Source organism: Anolis carolinensis, unplaced genomic scaffold (assembly GCF_035594765.1).
Source record: "Anolis carolinensis isolate JA03-04 unplaced genomic scaffold, rAnoCar3.1.pri scaffold_13, whole genome shotgun sequence".
Taxonomy (NCBI): Eukaryota; Metazoa; Chordata; class Lepidosauria; order Squamata; family Dactyloidae; genus Anolis; species Anolis carolinensis.
Genome location: NW_026943824.1, coordinates 6,276,299 through 6,298,798, shown reverse-complemented (window position 1 = coordinate 6,298,798; position 22,500 = coordinate 6,276,299). Strand labels below are relative to the sequence as shown.

General features: G+C 42.8%; 1 protein-coding gene across 1 annotated transcript in view; it reads left to right on the top strand.

Annotated features, from left to right (window-relative positions):
• The window catches only part of LOC100552814 (voltage-dependent T-type calcium channel subunit alpha-1H), a 233,250-nt gene that overhangs the window by 174,304 nt on the left and 36,446 nt on the right, over window positions 1-22,500 (top strand). Inside the window, 9 exon segments of the mRNA XM_062964569.1 lie at window positions 10,544-10,634; window positions 14,518-14,726; window positions 14,816-15,250; window positions 16,651-16,751; window positions 17,006-17,129; window positions 17,259-17,327; window positions 18,277-18,461; window positions 20,053-20,179; window positions 20,640-20,942. Coding sequence (XP_062820639.1) covers window positions 10,544-10,634; window positions 14,518-14,726; window positions 14,816-15,250; window positions 16,651-16,751; window positions 17,006-17,129; window positions 17,259-17,327; window positions 18,277-18,461; window positions 20,053-20,179; window positions 20,640-20,942 — 1,644 coding nt within the window.

The window sequence follows — 22,500 nt, the reverse complement described above, 5'->3', positions numbered from 1 at the left end:
GTGGTGATCGGCACATTGGGTGCCGTGCCAAAAGATCTCAGCCGGCATTTGGAAACAATAGGCATTGACAAAATTATGATCTGCCAACTGCAAAAGGCCACCCTACTGGGATCTGCACGCATCATCCGAAAATACATCACACAGTCCTAGACACTTGGGAAGTGTTCGACTTGTGGTTTTGTGATACGAAATCCAGCATATCTATCTTGTTTGCTGTGTCATAATAAAATAATAATAATAATAATAATAATAATAATAATAATAATAATAATAAAAAACTTCATTTGGATCCCACCCTATCTCCCCATGGGGACTCAGGCCGGCTTCTAACATAGTAAGAGGCAAACATTCAATGCTTATATAAATCATGCAGAGCTAGATATAGATCTATAATTATAGATACTAATTTCACATATTCATTTCCCCCGAAACATTTGCAAATCCCTCTGTGTGTGTGTGTGTGTGTGTGCATTTCCCCTACAATATTTGCAAGCCATATATATATTCATATCTATCTAGACATGTCTATATATATTTGTGTGTTCATTTTCCCCCCTGTAATATTTGCAAGCCCTATATATAGGTAGGTAAGAATATATTCATATCTATCCAGACATCTCTCTTTATATAGATATTTGCAGAGACTTGCAAACATATGAGGGTAAATTCATATATAAAAATAATGTATATAGATAGATACACATATAAAGGTACATAGAGATGGCAAAAGATTGCAAGGGGTTAATGCCTATATATCTGTAGGAGAGTTTAACAAATATTTCAGGGGAAAATGCTTTCATAAGATTAATGAATATATATTTTTCTTCTTCCTGCTTTGCAAGTGTCTCTCTTTTCAAAACATTCCCTTGATTAAGAGCGAGGGAGGCTTTGCAAAAGAAAATACACTGATAAGGGAGGAGAAGGGAGGAATAGGTCACATATTGCAAGCAATAGCCTGTAGGCTCCGGAGGCTTTTTCAGCTCATAAATAAGAGCTGAAAAACTTGGCTTATCTTTGAGTATATACCGTATGTTTTCTGTCATTACTTTCCAAAGCTCTTGGGATGTGTCTGCACTGTGGAATTAATGCAGTTTGGCACCACTTTGACTGCCATGGCTCAGTAGTACAGAATCCTAGAAGTGGTAGTTTCGAGATATATATATATATATATATATATATATATATATATATACACACACACACACACACACACACAGACACACACACACACACACTAGCTGTGCCCAGCCACACGTTGCTGTGGCATTATCTGGTGGTGTCTGTATTTTATAGGCAGTGTGGAAGAGGCCTAACTTTGCCTGTCCCCTGGGCTGAGTGGGTTGCTAGGAGACCAAGTGGGCGGAGCTTAGCCTTTTAACTGGCAGCAATTGGATAAAAACAATTATTCCTCTCCCTCTAATTAGGACTTTATTTTTCTATTCTTTTTGTTGTATCAACCTAGAGGCATGGATGAGGGGTTGTGCTGTCAATTTTCGAGGTTGTGGGGTGTTTAGTTTTGTTGTTTCGTCGGTCGCCAGGATTCCATCACTCATATATATATATATATATATATATATATATATATATACTAGCTGTGCCCAACCACACGTTGCTGTGGCAAAGTGGTGGTGGTATTGGTTAAAAGTTGTTGTGGAATTTTTATTTGACATTATTTGTATTTTTTAAAATTAATTTTATTGTAACTTATCTTTTTTATTTATTATATTTTATTATTTTGTTGTATTATTTTTAGTTATTTTGTTATAGTATTTTATTGTATTAATTTTTTAGTGTTTTTAATTATTTTTATTGTATTATTTGTATTTATTTTATTTTTTATTCTTTTATTAACACTGGGCTGAGTGGGTTGCGAGGAGACCAAGTGGGCGGAGCTTAGCCTTCTAAGTGGCAGCAATTGGATAAAAACAATTATTCCTCTCCCTCTAAGTAGGACTTTATTTTTCTTTTCTTTTTGTTGTATCAACCTAGAGGCATGGATGATGGGTTGTGTTGTCAAATTTCGAGGTTGGGGTGCCTGTAGTTTTGTTGTTTTGTGGGTCGCCGTGATGCCATCACTCTTTTATATATATAGATGTTTTCTGTCATTACTTTCCAAAGCTCTCGGAATGTGTCCACACTGTGGAATTAATGCAGTTTGGTACCACTTTGACTGCCATGGCTCAGTACTACAGAATCCTGGAAGTGGTAGTTTCGATATAGATATAGATATATATAGATCGCACCCAGAGGCGGTCCAACCATAAGGCGAAATAGGCCTCCTGGTGCCCGTGCTGGGCTTTCCGGCCAGCGCAGACCCACCTTCGCACCACGCAAGCCCACCTTTGGGGCCTTCAGAGATTGTGAGGTCTGTAGGAACTTGGAAGCTAGGTATGTGGGGTTTATATATCTGTAGAAGGTCCAGGGTGGGAGAAAGAACTTTTCTTTGAAGCAGATGTGAATGTTGTAATTAATCACCTTGATTAGCATTTAATGGCCCTGTGGCTTCAAGGCCTGGCTTCTTCTTGCCTGGGAGAATCTTTTTTTGGGAGGAGTTAGCTGTCCCTGATTGTTTACTGTCTGGATTTCTTCTGTTTTCAGAGTGTTGTTCTTTATTTATTGTCCTGATTTTAGAGTTTTTTTTTAATACTGAGGGCTATCTGGGTTATCTAAGTCCACACTGCCCTATATCCCTGTTCAATGTTTAGTGCTAAATTTGCAAATATAGTAATTCCTACATAACATTACCATGTATTGAACTGCTTTTTCTATTGATTTGTTGTAAAACATGATGTTTTGGTGCTTAATTTTTAAAATAATAATAATGTAATTTGATGTTTTATAGGCTTTTCCTTTATACTTCCTTATTATCCAACATTTTCGCTTATCCAACGCTTTTATTTTTCAGTGATTGGTTTGGGGGAGGGGGGGCGCCAAAATTCTGTTCGCCTACACTTGAAAAATACCTAGGGGCGGCTCTGATCGCACCTTTCAACTTCACAATCTAATCACAATTTAAAACTAAGCAAATATTATTTCAGAATTGGTGCCTGCCGCCGCCCACGAAGGCAAGTTTTTTCCCCGACAGAAAGCCTCAATTAGAGCCTTTGAAGAGCAATGGTTTTGCTTGAGGAAATTCTCTGTGCAGAACCTGGGCTGACGGAATTAAAAATGGCAGGGACTCGGCGAAGCCTTGCTCCAAGCGGAGGGCTAATTGGCTTAAACGTCGGCAGCAACGACAGACGCTCGCCGTCTCCGGAAAGGGAAGGAACCTCTCCGTGCCGTCCTTAAGTGATGCTTTCCCCTTCATTTCCTCCATTGCTCAGATCCCTCCTTGATCCTGCCTTTTGAGGGTTGCGTTTCCGTAATCTCATCCTTGTCGTGATGCGACCCTGGGGTCTGTAGTATTTGCTGTTGGGGGAATTTGAGCCATTTCTGATTTACGGTGACTCTCCGGTGAACCTATTTGGAGCTTTCCTTGGTAGCATATGTTGAGAGCCTCCCTTTGAGGCTGAGAAAGTATGAGTTTCCATCACCAGGCACAATTCCATGGCCAACATCCAATGGAAGCATATCATAGAGCAGGGGTCCCCAAACTAAGGCCCGGGGGCCGGATGCGGCCCTCCAAGGTCATTTACCTGGCCCCCGCCCTCATTTATAATATAATATTTTATATCAGTTTTAATAATATAATATATTGTATATACATATGATATTGATAATAATATTATCATTTTATACAATATAATACTAATAATAATACCATATAATAATATTAATTATATGTTATATATTACATATAATATTACAGTACAGTGATATAGTTCAATATAGTAATATATAATGCTAATATTGTGCTATGCTAATAATATAATATATTGTATGTACATATAGCTGCTCTGAGTCCCCTTTGGGGTGAGAAGGGTGGGATATAAATGTAGTAAATAAATGTAGTAAATGAATAAATAAATAATTTTAGGCTTAGGCTCCCCCAGAGTCTGAAATGACTTGAAGGCACACAACAACAACAACAATCCTAATTAACCTGACTATCTCATTGGCCAGAAGCAGGCCCACATTTCCTATTGAAATCCTGATAGGTTTATGTTGGTTAAAATTGTTTTGATTTTTAAATATTGTATTGTTCTTTCATTGTTATTGTTGTTGTTGTTTTGCAATACAAATAAGATACGTGCAGTGTGCATAGGAATTTGTTCGGGTTTTTTTTTCAAATGATAATTCGGCCCCTCAACAGTCTGAAGGATTGTGGACCGGCCCTCTGCTTTAAAAGTTTGGGGACCCCTGTCATAGAACATTTTGTAGGACCTCGAAATGGTCTAGAGAGGACATATATTGTCACGTGCAGGTCGATGAAATCTGCAAATAGGGGCAGGCCTACTGTATGAATGTTAAGCATTTGGTTTGTTTCATTTTCAGTGTTTTATTGGAATGTGTTTTATTTTTAATTTATTTTTTGTGTTCCATGTGGTTCTATTGGTCCTGTTTTAATCTATCTATCTATCTATCTATCTATCTATCTATCTATCTATCTATCTATCTATCTATCTATCTATATGTCAATGTTTGTATGTGGCGGGCAGTGTATGTATGTGTGTATGTGGCAGGTTTCTTTTTTTAACTTTTTATTTATGAGTTTTGTAATACATAAAATGCAACACATAGAAAAAGAAAAAACAAACCAACATACAAACAATAAAAAACATCAACAACCAACAACCCCCCCCCCCCCCCCGATTCGCCTTCCGGCCCTTTTGCATGACAGCACCTTTTCCAAGGTGGGATTAATTTCTGCGGCACACTTAGGTGCATTTAAATCCTAAGTTAATTTCTTACTATAATTACATATAATTCATACTTTCTTTACTCATATAATCTCTCAGTAGAGACCAATTTGTCTCATGTCTTGTAGCATCGTCCTGTTTTATAAATTGAGTCAACAAGTCCATGTTTTTAATTTCTAAAAGTCTTAAAAGCCAATTTTCCCTCGATGGCGTTTCTTGTGTTTTCCATAGTTTTGCCAGACAAATCCTGGCTGCCGTCACCATATATGTAAAGAGTTTTTCCGTATTTGGGTCCATCAGAAAATCCGTTATTCCTAATAGGATATATGCCGGTTTCATATCAAATTTCTTTTGAGTTATCTTCACAATTTCCTTATGTATCATCTGCCAGAAGTTTTTAACTTTCTGGCACCTCCACCACATATGCATGAAGTCACCTATGTGTTTCCCACATTTCCAACATCTGTATGTGGCAGCTTTCTGATTGGCCACCACTATCACAGGCCACTGTGACCACCAGGAACGACGGACCTGGCCCAAGCTTGACACGCTTAACCCCCATGATGCACTTTATGTCCTGGTGCCGTTTGCGGGACGATGGACCATGGGTGATGGGATATGTAGTACTTTCAATCGCTATGACTCCCACAGGCCACTGCAATGCCCACAATGACATATCTAAACCAAACTTGGCAGACAGAACCCTCATGACCCCCTTTACTCCCTGGTGCAGTTTGGGGGAGGATATACCATGGATGATGGGACTTGCAATACCTTCACTGGCTTCCTTACAGCACTGTGACTCCCACCAACAACGAATCAGTACCAAACTTGGCACACACAGGCCCCATTACCCACTCTACATCCTGGTGTGAATTGGAAGAGTTTGGACCATGGATGATGGGAACTGTAGTATCTTCACTCACTTCCTGAGACCACTACAACCCCCACCAATGTCTGATCAAGACCAAACTTGACACATACAGTCCCCATGACCTACTATACATCCCGGTGCTGTTTGGAGTGGCATGGACCATGGATGATGGGACTTTCATATGGGAGTTATAGTTCACCTGCACCCACTGAACCCCACTGATCCTGGACCTAAACTTGGAACACAGGCAAACAATGCCTTTCTCAAATGACCCGGGCACCGCCGGGTCCTCAAGCTAGTTTATTATAAAGAATGCAGTCATAAAGAATGAGGGATCACCATAGAATCGGACCAGATCCAGTGGCTTAAAATGGCAAAATATTTTGACCAAAGTTATTGGAAATGCCATGCTAGAGGAGATTTCTAACTAATCCCATGGGCTGCAATAATGATGATGAGAATGATGATATTTCTCCAAGTTGAAGGGCCACCATAAATTGAAGTCAACATGGGTTCCTGACATCACGGCATAGACAATACTGGTCTCCATTGGATGGAAGCTATAGGGATATCTCTCCAGGTTGTAGACAATCATAAATTGAAGTCAACATGGGTTCCTGACATCATGGCATAGACAATATTGGTCTCCATTGGATGGAAGCGATAGGGATATCTCTCCAGGTTCTAGGGCCATCATAAATTGAAGTCAACATTGGTTCCTGACATCACGGCATAGACAATACTGGTCTCCGTTGGATGAAAGCTATAGAGATATCTCTCCAGGTTCTAGGACCACCCTAAACTGAAGTCAATGTGAGTTCCTGACATCATGGCATAGACAATACTGGTCTCCATTGAATGGAAGTGATAGGGACATCTCTCCAGGTTGTAGGACCATCATAAACTCAAGTCATCGTAAGTTCCTGACATAATGGCATAGACAATACTGGTCTCCATTGGATAGAAGGTATAGAGATATCTCTCCAGCTTCACCATAAACTGAAGTCAATGTGAGTTCCTGACATCATGGCATAGACAATACTGGTCTCCATTGGATGGAAGCTATAGGAATATTTCTCCAGGTTGTAGGCCATCATAAATTGAAGTCAACATGGGTTCCTGACATCATGGCATAGACAATACTGGTCTCCGGTAAATGCAAGCAATAGTATCTCTCCCGGTTGTATGGCTACCATACATTGAAGTCAATGTGGATTTCTGGCCCCATGACATAGAAGATTTGGGTCTCCATTGAATGGAAAGCAGTGCAATCTCCAGTGATTTCATAATAGTGAAGCAATGCAGGCTTCAGGCTTGGAGATGACCGTTTGCTTGGTCTGAGCTGGGCTTTCCTCCAGATCTCCCTCATTCATCAGCCATTGCATCTCCATCCAGAGAAACAAGCTGTGCCTTGGAATGAGGGCCGGGGATGATGTGCGACCCAATGTGCCGAAGATATCCGTCTAAAATCTGCTCCCGATGCCGTCTGCGTCCAAGCCAAAGAGGTCCGGAGCGGAGGTCAGATGGGCTTGTGTTTGTTTGGGAAAGCATCCCAGGATTATTTTTCTCTCTTCTTCTTGGAACAAAAGCGGCTCCTCTTTCTCATTGGCTTTCCTTTTTTGGCTGGCTTGGCCAAAATCACCAATAATAATGCTAATGGCTCATTCCGCCGGATAGACAGCTGCGGATCAATTGTGTTTCTCTCCGTCTCCATGCGTCTGTCCGCTCCCTGGCAAGGCAGGTTTTGGCTTGGCTGCCAAGCTGCGTGTTGGCATGAGACTGAGAACGATAGAAAAGGGACAGTAGCTTCAAAAAGAGGGTTCGTTCCCAACTTGGAACCCGGCTTGAGTTTTTGGTGGACCAATTTCAAGAAGGAGATGGAAATTCAAGATTTCCATTCGTTTTCTCAAGACAGCTGGTATCTAGTTAGGCAGAGAGCCCAGACTAGCTGGTTGATATCACTACGTAACACAATTTTTGTGATTTCCTAATTGGTTCCCTAATTGGGAAAAGTTTATTATTATTATTATTATTGACACGACGACGTTGTATGACACAGCAAACAAGATAGATATGCTGGATTTCGTTTCGCAAAACCACAAGTCGAACACTTCCCAAGTGTCTAGGACTGTGTGATGTATTTTCGGATGATGCGTGCAGATCCCAGTAAGGTGGCCTTTTGCAGTTGACAGATCGTAATTTTGTCAATGTCTATTGTTTCCAAATGCCGGCTGAGATCTTTTGGCACGGCACCCAGTGTGCCCATCACCACCGGGACCACCTGCACTGGTTTCTGCCAGAGTCTTTGAAGTTCAATCTTGAGGTCCTGATAGCGGCTGAGTTTTTCCTGTTGTTTTTCTTCAATGCGACTGTCACCTGGGATGGCAACATCAATGATCCAAACTTTGTTCTTTTCCACAACTGTGATGTCTGGTGTGTTGTGTTCCAGAACTTTGTCAGTCTGGGTTCGGAAGTCCCACAGTATCTTTGCGTGTTCATTTTCCATGACCTTTGCAGGTTTGTGATCCCACCAGTTCGTAACTGCAGGGAGGTGATACTTGAGGCATAAGTTCCAATGAATCATTTGGGCCACATAGTTGTGCCTCTGTTTGTAGTCTGTCTGTGCAATTTTCTTACAGCAGCTGAGGAGATGATCAATGGTTTCATCGGTTTCCTTGCACAGTCTGCACTTTGGGTCATCAGCTGATTTTTCCATCTTGGCCTGAATTGCCTTTGTCCTGATGTCTTGCTCCTGGGCTGCAAGGATCAGGCCTTCTGTCTCCTTCTTCAGGGTCCCATTCGTGAGCCAGAGCCAGGTCTTCTCCTTATCAGCTTTTCCTTCAATTTTGTCAAGGAACTTTCCATGCAGTGTTTTGTTGTGCCAGCTGTCAGCTCTAGTTTGTAGTGCAGTTTTCTTGTACGGGTGTTTTGTCTGCTGTGCTTTGAGGAGTTTCTGATTTTTGACTTCAATCAAAGCAGGTTCTTCACTTTGCTTTACATCTTCTGCCAGGGCATGTTCTTCTTCTTTGACTGCTTGTTTGACTTGTAAGAGTCCTCTGCCCCCTGATCTTCTAGTCAGATATTATTATTATTATTATTATTATTATTATTATTATTATTATTATTATTATTATTATATTTACAGTATTTATAATCCACCCTTCTCACCCCAAAGGGGACTCACATTATACACATCTAGGGCAAACATTCAATGCCCATATACACACAGAACCGAGACAGAGACAGACGCAGAGGCAATTTAACCTTCTCCTGAGGGGATGTTCAATTCTGGCCACAGGGGGAGCAGCTGCTTCATCATCCACTGTGACTGCACTTCCTCATTCCAACGTCGTAAATTAGTTAAATTTGCCTCCCCACTTTTTATAAGTGGTACCTTATTTCCTACTTGATAGATGCAACTATCTTTCGGGTTGCTAGGTCAGCAACGAGCAGGGGCTATTTTTTATTTTTAATTGACGGGTGCTCACTTTGCCAGTGAGACTCTACTGTAGTGATATTTTGGTGCTAAATCCATAAATACAGTAATTACAACATAACATTACTGCGTATTGAACTACAGTAGAGTCTCACTTATCCAAGCCTTGCTTATCCAAGCTTCTGGATAATCCAAGCCATTTTTGTAGTCAATGTTTTCAATATATCGTGATATTTTGGTGCTAAATTCCTAAATACAGTAATTACAATGTAACATTACTGCGTATTGAGCTACCTTTTCTGTCAAATTTGTTGTATAATATGATGTTTTGGTGCTTAATTTGTGAAATCATAACCTAATTTGATGTTTAATAGGCTTTTCCTTAATCCTTCCTTATTATCCAAGATATTCGCTTATCCAACATTCTGCCAGCCTGTTTAGCTTGGATAAGTGAGACTCTACTGTATATATAATTATAGATTTACATCTAGCTCTGCATTGTTTATGTAGGCTTTGAATGTTTGCCTGTTACTATGTTGGAAGCCGGCCTGATTCCTCATGGGGAGATAGGGTGGGATCCAAATGAAGTTTTTATTATTATTATTATTATTATTATTATTATTATTATTATTATTATTATTATTGGGTTATTGTTGATACCACATTGTTTTTGTTGCCCCTACTTTTCCACTTATAGAGCTAGTTTATTGCTTTTCTTTGAAATACGGTAAATATTCAAAAACATTTAACCTACTGATGCCTCGATGGTATCTATTTTTATTTCGAAATTTACCCGTAACTGCTACATTTCCCACCCTTGGCTTATACTCGAGTCAATAAGTTATCCCAGTTTTTTTGTGATAAAATAAGGTGCCTCGGCTTATATTCGGGTCAGCTTATATTTGGGTCGGCTTATATTCGAGTATATACGGTAAGTAAGTACTACACAATTAAACAGGACTTAGCACAGCAGGCTAACCCACTGTACTAAGTCCTGCCTATCTAGCAGGTCGAAAGCAGAAATGCGAGTAGATAAATAGGTACCTCTTTTAGTGGGGAGGTAATTAAGGAGCCCTTAAATGACAGGTGGAAAAGAAAGGACCTGAGGCTGTTAGGAATTGTGGGAGTTGAAGTCCAAAACACATGAAGGGCCCAAGTTGAATGAATGCAGTTTGACCTCAATTTGACTGTGATGGCTTAATGGTATTTGCTCTTGGGAGTTGTAGTTTTGCAAAGTCTTGAGTCTTCCCACTCCAAAGGGTGCAAACAACAGCTTCTAATATTCCATAGCCTGGAGATATGACAGCTCAAGTGGGGTTAATCTGCATTAATTTTGCAGTGCGCACACACACCCATTGGCTCTCCATGGGAAGGGATTTGTAGTTTATCAGCATGACGAAGACCTTCAAGTCCTATTTTCCTTCCCTTCCGCAGGGCGATGCCAACCGGTCGGACACGGATGAGGACAAAACCTCCATCAACTTTGAGGAAGAGCTGGAGAAGCTGAAGGAACTTCGTGCTTCGGGCAAGTAGGCCGCTATGCCAAACCATTTCAGAGTCAGGAGCCCTTGGTGGTGCAGTGGGTTCAACCCTTGTGCCGGCAAGACTGCTGGCCGAAAGGTTGGCAGTTTGAATCCTGGGAGCGGGGTGATCTCCCGCTGTTAGCCCCAGCTTCTGCCAATCTAGCAGTTCGAAAACATGCAAATGTGAGTAGATCAATAGGTACTGCTCCGGCAGGAAGGTAACGGCATTCCATGCAGTCATGCCAGCCACATGACCTTGGAGACGTTTACAGTGAGCTCCCGTCTGTCAGCTCCAGCTTCTGCCAACCTAGCAGTTCGAAAACATGCAAATGTGAGTAGATCAATAGGTACTGCTCCGGCAGGAAGGTAACGGCATTCCATGCAGTCATGCCAGCCACATGACCTTGGAGACGTTTACAGTGAGCTCCCGTCTGTCAGCTCCAGCTTCTGCCAACCTAGCAGTTCGAAAACATGCAAATGTGAGTAGATCAATAGGTACTGCTCCGGCAGGAAGGTAACGGCATTCCATGCAGTCATGCCAGCCACATGACCTTGGAGACGTTTACAGTGAGCTCCCGTCTGTCAGCTCCAGCTTCTGCCAACCTAGCAGTTCGAAAACATGCAAATGTGAGTAGATCAATAGGTACTGCTCCGGCAGGAAGGTAACGGCATTCCATGCAGTCATGCCAGCCACATGACCTTGGAGACGTTTACAGTGAGCTCCCGTCTGTCAGCTCCAGCTTCTGCCAACCTAGCAGTTTGAAAACATGCAAATGTGAGTAGATCAATAGTAACAGGAAGGTAACGGCACTCCATGCAGTCATGCCAGCCACATGACCTTGGAGACGTCTACGGTGAGCTCCCATCTGTCAGCTCCAGCTTCCCATCCGGGGACATGAGAGAAGCCTCCCACAGGATGGTAAAACATCTTGGGCAACGTCCTTGCAGACAGCCAATTCTCTCACACCAGAAGCGACTTGCAATTTCTCAAGAAAAAGAAAAATCCACACTTTCTTTCCCCCCCGTCAGTTTCGTCATTCGGGATGTATTGTGTGAATATTTCGCAAGCATGGGTTCTTGTTTTGTTGTTGTTGCATTGCAAGCTGTCATTTCTGTGCATGGGATACAATTTCTGCACAGAAATACACAATTTCCAGAGCACGAGAGGCAAAAAGTGCTCTGAATTTTGCATGGAACCAGTCTTAAAGTGCTTCGCGGTTTTCCCAATTGGCAATTATTTTAGTATTTTTTAAAATATTCTAACTGAATTAGAATGAAAAACCGAAATCTTGGGCAGAAATTGCATTTTAACTTGGTGGTCCCATAACAGTTTCCCATTCTTGGAGGATTGCATTTAGAGGAGGAATTATTATTATTATTATTATTATTAATAATAATAATAATAATAATATATTATTATTATTATTGTTATTATTATTATTTTATTATTATTAGAAATACAACAAGTTGAGTCCACAGCAGCATAAATAATAATTTTATTATTATTATTTAATGCACAGTTAAAATACATAGAATTTTTAAAAGGAAGTTTCCTTATTCAGAGGGACTCACTTAATAGCTTAAAGCTGGATGAATTGACAACAAACCAAAGGCAGAAATGCAGTGGGAAGAGAGCAAAAAATCATATTAATGCAGTTGCATGGAGGATGAAAATAATGACCAGCATCCCACATTATGCACCTTGGCATATTTGCAATTCACTAATAGGATTTTTTTTAGTGCTTCTGCAGCATAGCAAATTATACATAAAGTTACGTAATGTTCGCCGCTGTAGGGATTAGTCCGTTCAATAATAGGAGGGATCGCTTTATCTAAGGGATAAAGTAGGTTTTATGACATTCATATTTCTGACTTATTGGAATTTTTATTTCCTGCTCCTTATCATGCGATCACAGGGCAACATGGAATAAAATCAGTTTTATGGAAATGTTAGCAAAGGTTTCGGCTTCTCTCCCCTTCTCAAAGTGGGAGATTTAGATCAAATGAGTGGGAAAAGAAGGACTTGGCAAAGTGAATCTGTGGAACTCACTGCCACAAGATGGAGCTGTATGTCCTGACCGGAATCTCCCAACTTTCCCAAGTCACATGACTACGTCTTGTGGCAGTGGGTTCCACAGATTAGCTCTACAAAGTCCTTCCTGACTTAGATAAAGGCACAAAGGTTGGACCCAGAAGTGTTCTCTATCGAATCCTTAGATCCTCCACCATGACTCTATGGTCAATCTAGATATTCCTAGAAATACCTTATCTCTAGAAATTGCTTTATGCTCCAGGATAGTGCTCTGTAGTCAACCTCTGGCAGAAGGGTCTAGAGATTCCTAGTGAGATGATCTCTCTTGAAATATGTAGGTCCTTCAGCCTGACGATATGGTCAAACTCCAAACCTAGAGATGCCTAGATTCCTACAAGTCCTCCAACATGATGCCATGGAAGGACTTAGATCTTCCTAGAGAGACGTTCCCTCCAGGAATCTCTAGGTTCTCCAGACTAATGGAGAACTTCCAGTAGAGTGACCTAGGCACTCTAGAACTCACTAGGTCATCCTGCCTGACTCTATGGAGAACCTCTGGTAGATTAACGTAGACACCCTAGAACTCAGTAGTACCTCCTGATGTAGAACTCTATGTAGAACCTCTGGATGAGGAACCTAGACACTCTAGAACTCATTAGGTCTTCCAGCATGACTCTATGGAGAACCTCTGGAAGAGGAACCTAGACTAGAACTCATTAGGTCTTCCAGCATGACTCTATGGAGAACCTCTGGAAGAGGAACCTAGACTAGAACTCATTAGGTCTTCCAGCATGACTCTATGCAGAACCTCTGGAAGAGGAACCTAGAATAGAACTCATTAGGTCTTCCAGCATGACTCTATGGAGAACCTCTGGAAGAGGAATCTAGACTAGAACTCATTAGGTCTTCCAGCATGACTCTATGGAGAACCTCTGGAAGAGGAACCTAGACACTCTAGAACTCATTACGTCATCCTACCTGACTATGGAGAACCTCCAGTAGAGGAACTGAGACACCCTAGAACTCAGTAGTACCTCCTGATGTAGAACTCTATGTAGAACCTCTGGAAGAGGAACCTAGACACTCTAGAATCATTAGGTCTTCCAGCATTACTCTATGGAGAACCTCTGGAAGAGGAACCTAGACTAGAACTCATTAGGTCTTCCAGCATGACTCTATGGAGAACCTCTGGAAGAGGAACCTAGACTAGAACTCATTAGGTCTTCCAGCATGACTCTATGGAGAACCTCTGGAAGAGGAACCTAGACTAGAACCCATTAGGTCTTCCAGCATGACTCTATGGAGAACCTCTGGAAGAGGAACCTAGACACTCTAGAATTCATTAGGTCTTCCAGCGTGACTCTATGGAGAACCTCTGGTAGAGGAACCTAGACACTCTAGAACTCACTAAGTCCTCCAGCATTACTCTGTGGAGAACCTCTGGCAGAAGCTGACCTGAGGGTTGCACTGGAGGACTTTAAGATTCCTAAGAGAGAATTAATTAATTAAACATGCAAAGTTGAAGAGCAGTACTAAGATCCATTTACTTAGATGAAGGAGATACCACCAATGGTGACTGGTCCAGATGACAATATGGCATCTCCAACATCCAAAGAATAATGTCTCTGTGTATTAGTTTCTGTGGAACATTGAAGTTGCCATCCTATGGGGCACCTCACTGACCATGATGTGAAGAGGATGGCGGACCTTTGGTCAGAAAGTCCTGGAGAGAACGTTTTTCTAGGGATCTGTAGGTCCTTCTGGTGCACCTTGACCACAGAGAAATGCTGTGTTTGTAAACTCCGCGGATCTCCCTATTGTCCCAATATTCTCCTGTCCTCTTGGTTTTGCAGAGTTGAAGATGTACTCTCTGGCCGTGACGCCCAACGGTCACCTGGAGGGCAAGGGCAGCATGCCGCCACCTATCATCCTGCGCACTGCCGCCACGCCGATGCCCTCCCCCAAGGGCTCCCCGCACATGGACTCGGTCTACCCCTTTCTGGACTCCCGGAGAGGGAGCAACGCTTCGGTCGACCCCATGAGCTTTGACCAGAAATCCTTGGTATTTGACAACCATTTGCATTTCGGGTGGGGTGGGACAATGGAATGTGGTGTGAGTGCCAGCCCTCACCTGGCTTCTCCCTCTCCCAGTCCAGCCTCCGCAGCACCCCTTGCGCCCACTGGGGCACCAGTAGCAACTGGGGCAGCCGCCGCTCCAGCTGGAACAGCCTGGGACGGGCCCCCAGCCTGAAGAAGAAGAGCCAGTGCGGGGAACGGGAGTCCTTGCTCTCCGGCGAAGGCAAGGGCAGCACCGACGACGAGGCCGAGGACAACAAGCTCAGCGCCGCGGGAAGGACGCCGCTCCACTGCCGGGCCGAATCCTTGGATGTCCGGAGCACCTTGGAGCTTCCGGAGCTGCTCCAAGTATCCGGCGTCCACCATCCCTTGAGCCTGGCCCCCGTGGCCGTCCTCCCCGCCGAGTATCAGGACTGCAACGGGAAAATGCTTCACGTGCCCAATGAGTTCTACCTGCACATGGACGGCCACAAGGACGAACTGCTGGACTTGGAGGATGACCTGGAGGATGTGAGTTTATCCTTCTGTAATGTTTCTCTGTATTTCGGGTACAGTTAGCTAGAGATCGAAAAGTTGGTTAGGGACAGAAAACGGGCGAAAAAAGAAGTAGAGGTAGTACTTGGCGGGGAGGAGGCTCAAGGGGTGATGGATGGTGTGTCAGGGTGAGATTTTAAGAACAATCAGCTCCACAGCACCCTGATTAATTGGTAAACCTTTGTCCCTCACCAATTCCTCCTCGGTCAGACTGCTTGCTCGTCCGGAGAAGCAGTACCGACAAAAGACACCTCACAGTTGTTTATTTATTTATTTATTTACAGTATTTATATTCCGCCCTTCTTTCTCACCCCGAAGGGGACTCAGGGCGGATTACAATGAACACATATATGGCAAACATTCAATGCCAACAGACAAACAACATACAGTATAGACAGACACAGAGGCATTTAACATTTTTCCAGCTTCACGATTCCGGCCACAGGGGGAGCTGTTGCTTCACTGTCCACTAGTGGCTGTACTTCCTCATTCCTTTCCTTGTGTTTTGCTGGCAGTTTTTTATGGTGTTGTAAATTAGTTAAATTAGCCTCCCGCATAAAGCGTACCTAAATCTCCCTACTTGACAGATGCAACTGTCTTTCGGGGCTGCATAGGTCAACAACAAGCCGGGCTATTTAATGGTCAGGGGCTTAACCCGATCCGGGCTTTGAACTCATGACCTTTCGGTCAGTAGTGATTTATTGCAACTGGTTACTAGCCAGCTGCGCCACAGCCCGGCCCGGTTAATCAGCTGAAGGCAGCAGTTCAAAGATTTATTCCATATATACAAAGATATTTACAAGTTGCAAAGTCCATCACTAGAAGCAGACATGCTTCTCTTCTTGCCGTTCAGCAGAGCACACACAGACTACTGATAACAGCACATTCCACGGTCCAAGGAAGAACCTCCTCTCAGGCTGGAAGTCAAGGCCTATAGGCTGCAGCAGGCTATCAATCAAACTGGCCTGCTGTTAACTGTTTTGTTGCTGGAACACACAGTTGCAAACAGCAAAAACACTTGATTCAACATTTCATACTTACACAAAAATACTCCAACATGGCGGACACTTGGAGTAGCTCCGGAAGCTGGAGAGAAAACATGGGGTATAAATAAACATCATCATCATCATCATCATCATCATCATCATCATCATCATCATCAGCGCTGACAAAATTATCATCTGTCAGCTGCAAAAGGCCACCCTACTTGGATGTGCATGCATTATTCGCCAATACATCACATAGTCCTACACACTTGGGAAGTATCCGACGTGTGATCGAATCCAAAGCCAGCATAGTGATCTTGTTTGCTGTGCACTAATCTTGTTGTGCATCAAATAATTATAATAACAATCACATTGCCTCGATCCTTCCAGAGTTACTGCTACCGGATCCGCAAGGCCTTGGAGCCCTACAAGCCGGAATGGTGCAAGACTCATGAGGACTGGTCTCTCTATTTGTTTTCACCTCAAAATAGGTAAGAGATGCCAAATACAAGTGCGATATCCCTCTTCTTTTTTCTGCTGTTATTCCCCGTTTCTTGCATCCTGATCTGTTGTGTTTTCAAGATCTCGCAAATGGAAAGATGAGCCCCAATCCCAAACTTTGGGCACAAATAAAACTCACAGTATTTTGAACCAAATCAATAGGTAGCGGGGGGACAGCTATCCAAATGGAGACTAGAGAAAGATAAGTGGATGTACTCTTTCTGTGTCACGTCTTGCATTCGAGGTTCCGGGCCAACTGCCAGAAGGTCATTGCACACAAGATGTTTGACCACGTGGTCCTTGTCTTCATCTTCCTCAACTGCATCACCATTGCGTTGGAGCGGCCGGACATCGACCCCGTCAGCACGGTGAGTTGGTGGTCAGTCCATCCCCAAAACCCTCCGGGTTTTATGTCGGGGTAGAAGGGCAAGTGGAGAGCGGACTTCCACCAATATGGTGGCCATTCAACAATCATCTCCTTGTTCCTTTTTCTGCAGGAGCGGGTCTTCTTGAGCGTCTCCAACTACATTTTCACGGCCATCTTTGTTGCCGAGATGATGGTTAAGGTAAATCCAGAAGAGAGGGATGGGTTGCCCGAATCCCATTTAGACTAAACCATTAAATAAATGAGAATGTGGTGGGTCAGTGTTGCCAGAAGTCCCACGGATGCAGTCAATCTAATCTGGCTGGGTCAAACAACTGCTGAATTAATACGGTTTGGCATCATATTCCTTGCCCTGGGCTCAATCTTACAGGATTTCTAGAATTTGTAGTGATGTTATCATGAAAATAGGACTCGGAATTCACGAAGTTTTGTGTAAACACGAAGTTTCGTGCAAACACGAAATTCATTTATGATTCATATCCACCTGATACCCAAAACGGTAGGCAATTTAATACAATATTAATTATGTGCATGAAATAAAGTTTGTGTGTATTGACCCATCAGAACACAAAGGTGTTACTCTCAGCCATTCACAGGGAATGGTGTTGAGATATCATGAAAATAGGACTCAAAATTCACAAAGTTTCGTGTAAACACGAAGTTTCATGCAAACACGAAATTCATTTATGATTCATATCCATCTGATACCCAAAACGGTAGGCAATTTAATACAATATTAATTATGTGCATGAAATAAAGTTTGTGTGTATTGACCCATCAGAACACAAAGGTGTTACTCTCAGCCATTCACAGGGAATGATGTTGAGATATTATGAAAATAGGACTCGAAATTCACAAAGTTTCGTGTAAATACGAAGTTTTGTGTAAACACAAAATTCATGTATGATTCATATCCACCTGATACCCAAAACGGTAGGCAATTTGATACAATATTAATTATGTGCACAAAATAAAGTTTGTGTGTATCGACCCATCAGAACACAATGGTATTACTCCCAGCCATTCACTGGGACGATTTGAAGTTTTGCAATATTTCGGATGTCCAGTAAAGAACACTTGGACTACCAAGTTTTGAAAGGAGATCTCAACGGCTTCTTGTCTTTTTGCAGGTTGTGGCCCTGGGCTTCTTTTCGGGCAAACACACGTATCTCCAGAGCAGCTGGAACGTCCTGGACGGGGTCCTGGTCTTCGTGTCCATTGTGGACATCATTGTCTCCATGGCCTCGGCCGGCGGAGCGAAGATTTTAGGGATCCTCCGCGTCCTCCGTCTGCTGCGCACTTTACGGCCTTTACGGTACTTTCTTGTGGTGTTGCTTCTGTGGGTCTTTTAACCCACACTTTTCCTTGTTTCTGGGAAAGACAAAGGAAGGAAAAAATAAACAATTCCCATAGAGACCAAGATAGGAAGCCATCTTGATCTCCCAAAATATTTGGATAAAGTTTCTCGTTGTTTCGCCATACAAATTCATGTCATTGGTCACCAAATGTGGGCATCATGTTCAGTCCCATTGAGTAGATCCAATGAGTCACTTGTTGAATAATGAATCAATTCACCACAACTCTACTGTAAACCAATTGGCAATTGATACAGTGGGTCTGACTGTATTGACGATTGATTCAACGGGTCCGATTTTATTTGCAATTGGTTTACTGGATCTGATTGTATTGATAATCGATTGGGTGGACTTGATCCTATTGGCAGTTGATTCAGTGGACGATTGAATTGACAGTTGATCCAGTGGACTTGATGTTATTGATAGCTGATCCAGTGATTCTATGGACGATTGAGTAAATTAATTAAATAGACTTGGTTCTGTTGGCAAATGATTGAGTGGTTCTGATTCTCTTGATGACTGATTAAGTGGACCTGATTCTATTGACAGTTGATTTCCCAATATCTATTGATGCTTGAGTGGACCTGATTGTATTGTCAATTAATTGAGTAGACTTGGTTCTATTGATGATTAATTGAGCGGACCTGACTCTATTGACAATTGATTCAGTGATTCTATGGACAACTAATTGAGTGGACTTGATTTTATTGATAGTTGATCCAGTGATTCTGTTGAATGTTGGTCTACTAATTCTATTGATGATTGAGTGGACCAGATTCTATTGACAATTAATTGAGTCAACCTGGTTCTATTGACAACTGATTGAGTGGACTTGATTTTGATAGTTGATCCAGTGATTCTATTGAAAGTTGGTCTACTACTTCTATTGATGATTGAGTGGACCTGAATCTATTGACAATTAATTGAGTCAACCTGTTTCTATTGACAACTGATTGAGTGGACTTGATTTTGATAGTTGATCCAGTGATTCTATTGAAAGTTGGTCTACTAATTCTGTTGATTGAGTGGACCTGATTCTATTGACAATTAATTGAGTCAACCTGGTTCTATTGACAACTGATTGAGTGGACTTGATTTTATTGATAGTTGATCCAGTGATTCTGTTGAAAGTTGGTCTACTAATTCTATTGATGATTGAGTGGACCTGATTCTATTGACAATTAATTGAGTCAACCTGGTTCTATTGACAACTGATTGAGTGGACTTGATTTTATTGGCGATTGATTGAGTGGACTTCATTGTATTGATGATTGAATGGATCTCATTCTATTGACAAATGATTCAGTGGTCCTGATTCTATTGTCAGCTGATGCAGTGATTCTATTGACGATTGAATGAACCTGATCTATTGACGATTTATGCACTTGGCACTCTTTATAAATGTTTACTCAATGTGAACGATCTCACGGTGGCGTAGCATTTTCTGGATGCGGTTTCTCAAACTATAGAGCTATCAAAGACCAAGGGAAAGTATGATTATTCTCTTCAGTACGGCAAGTAGATCAAATCCAATGCTGATTTTCTTTCCAGAGTCATCAGCAGAGCTCCGGGTTTGAAGCTTGTCGTGGAGACGCTGATTTCCTCCCTCCGCCCCATCGGCAACATTGTGCTCATCTGCTGCGCTTTCTTCATCATCTTTGGCATTTTGGGAGTGCAGGTAACATTTCATGCTTTTTGGCCAGCAAACACCTCCTTCGGTTTCCCCCGAAGTCACCAAACTTATTTAAAACCGACTCAAAATGAACAATTGAGTCTCCTTGATCCCATCAACCTAGAATCAATCTTCCCTGTGCCTCATCAGAGCACAGACTGACTTTCTTTTTTAAACTCTGCACTTCTTCAACTAAACGGCAGTTGGCTCTGCCTACTTCTCCATGGCAACCAGCCTCTGAGTGCTGAGATGCAATAACTGTAATACTTACCCTTTTAATACATAAACACACAATTAAACATAACATCTGTAAACCAAAATTCGCACTTCATTACACACATTGACAAAACATTCATTTTGATGACTGCAATTCTCCTCATAAGTGATAAATTTGGATTCATCCAGTTTTCTAAATCTTTTTTTTTTAATCTTTTTCCAATATGAACCATATTTATCCATTTCCCAGCTGTTTAAAGGCAAATTCTACTACTGCGAAGGGCCGGATATCCGAAACGTTTCCACCAAAGATGACTGCAAAAGAGCCCACTACAAATGGATCCGGCGCAAGTACAACTTCGACAACTTGGGGCAGGTAAGGGGCAAATGGGACCCCAAGGCCACCATTGCTTTACCTTTCCCCATCTCCGGCTCTCCTTTGTCCTCCCCTTGCCATCATCCCTCGCTTTTCTTTCCTCCACTGCTTCTGTGTTGGGCCGTTGGGGGATCTCAGAGGCACCGTGAATGCATATTAAGCAGCCGTTCCTGTTCTTGAGCCGGTTAGAAAGATTGGAAGCGATGGCGGAGGCAGAGGTCAGCTCCTTGGGGAGGTCCCGCTTGGAGAGGTGGGGACGCGGCCTTAATTGACAGGGCAGCCTCGGCCCAGGAGCCCCGACCTCTCGCTGCCGGAAAGGTTCGGGGATCCCGCCTGGGATTCAGAGGCAGCCACCGTGCCCACGTGCACCGTGCCAAAAAAGGACAGATTCCTCATTGGAGTTTTAATTGGAGCCAAGACACAAAGGAAGGGAATGTTGTTCCAAACGGAGCCGTACGGACATTCTCTCGTTTCAGTTTCTGGCTGAATATCAAATCACTTTCGATTGCAGGATCTACAATCCACTAAGTTGGCATAATGTTGGACTATGATTCTGGAGTCCAGCATTTGAATCCCTTCTCATCATCCTTCTCCTCCTCCTCCTCCTTTGCCTTCTCCTCTCTCTTTCTTCTCCATCTCCATCTTCACCATCTCCTCCTTCTCCTTCTTCTCTCTTTCATCTCCATCTCCTTCTTCACCATTTCCTCCTCCTCCTTCTTCACCGTCTCCTCTTTCTTTCTTCACCATCTCCTCCTCCTCTTCCTCCTCCTTCTTCTCTCTTTCTTCTCCATCTGCTTCCTCTCCACCATCTCCTCCTCCTCCTCTTTCCCTTCCTCCTTCTCCTTCTTCTTTCTTCTCCATCTCCTTCCCCTTCACCGTTTCCTCCTCCTTCTTTGCCTTCTCCTCTCTTTTCCATCTCCTTCCTCTTCACCATCTCCTCCTCCTTCTTCTCTCTTTCTTCCCCATCTCCTTCTTCACCATCTCCTCCTCCTCCTCCTCCTCCTCCTCCTTCTCTCTTTCTTCTCCATCTCCTTCTTCACCATCTCCTCCTCCTCCTTCTCTTCCTCCTCTCTTTTTTCTCCATCTCCTTCTTCACCATCTCCTCCTCCTTATTTGCCTTTTCCTCTCTCTTTCTTCTCCATCTCCTTCCTCTTCACCATCTCCTCCTCCTCCTCTTTCTCCTGCTTCTTTCTTTCTTCTCCATCTCCTTCTCCTCTTCCTCCTCCTTCTCCTTCTTCTCTCTTTTTTCTCCATCTCCTTCCTCTTCACCATCTCCTCCTCCTCCTCCTCCTCTCTTTCTTCTCCATCTCCTTCCTCTTCACCATCCCTTCCTCCATCTTTGCCTTCTCCTCTCTTTCTTCTCCATCTCCTTCTTCACCATCTCCTCCTCCTCCTCCTCCTCTCTTTCTTCTCCATCTCCTTCCTCTTCACCATCCCTTCCTCCATCTTTGCCTTCTCCTCTCTTTCTTCTATCTCCTTCTTCACCATCTCCTCCTCCTCCTTCTCTTCCTCCTCTCTTTTTTCTCCATCTCCTTCTTCACCATCTCCTCCTCCTTCTTTGCCTTTTCCTCTCTCTTTCTTCTCCATCTCCTTCCTCTTCACCATCTCCTCCTCCTCTTTCTCCTTCTTCTCTCTTTCTTCTCCATCTCCTTCTCCTCTTCCTCCTCCTTCTCCTTCTTCTCTCTTTTTTCTCCATCTCCTTCCTCTTCACCATCCCTTTCTCCATCTTTGCCTT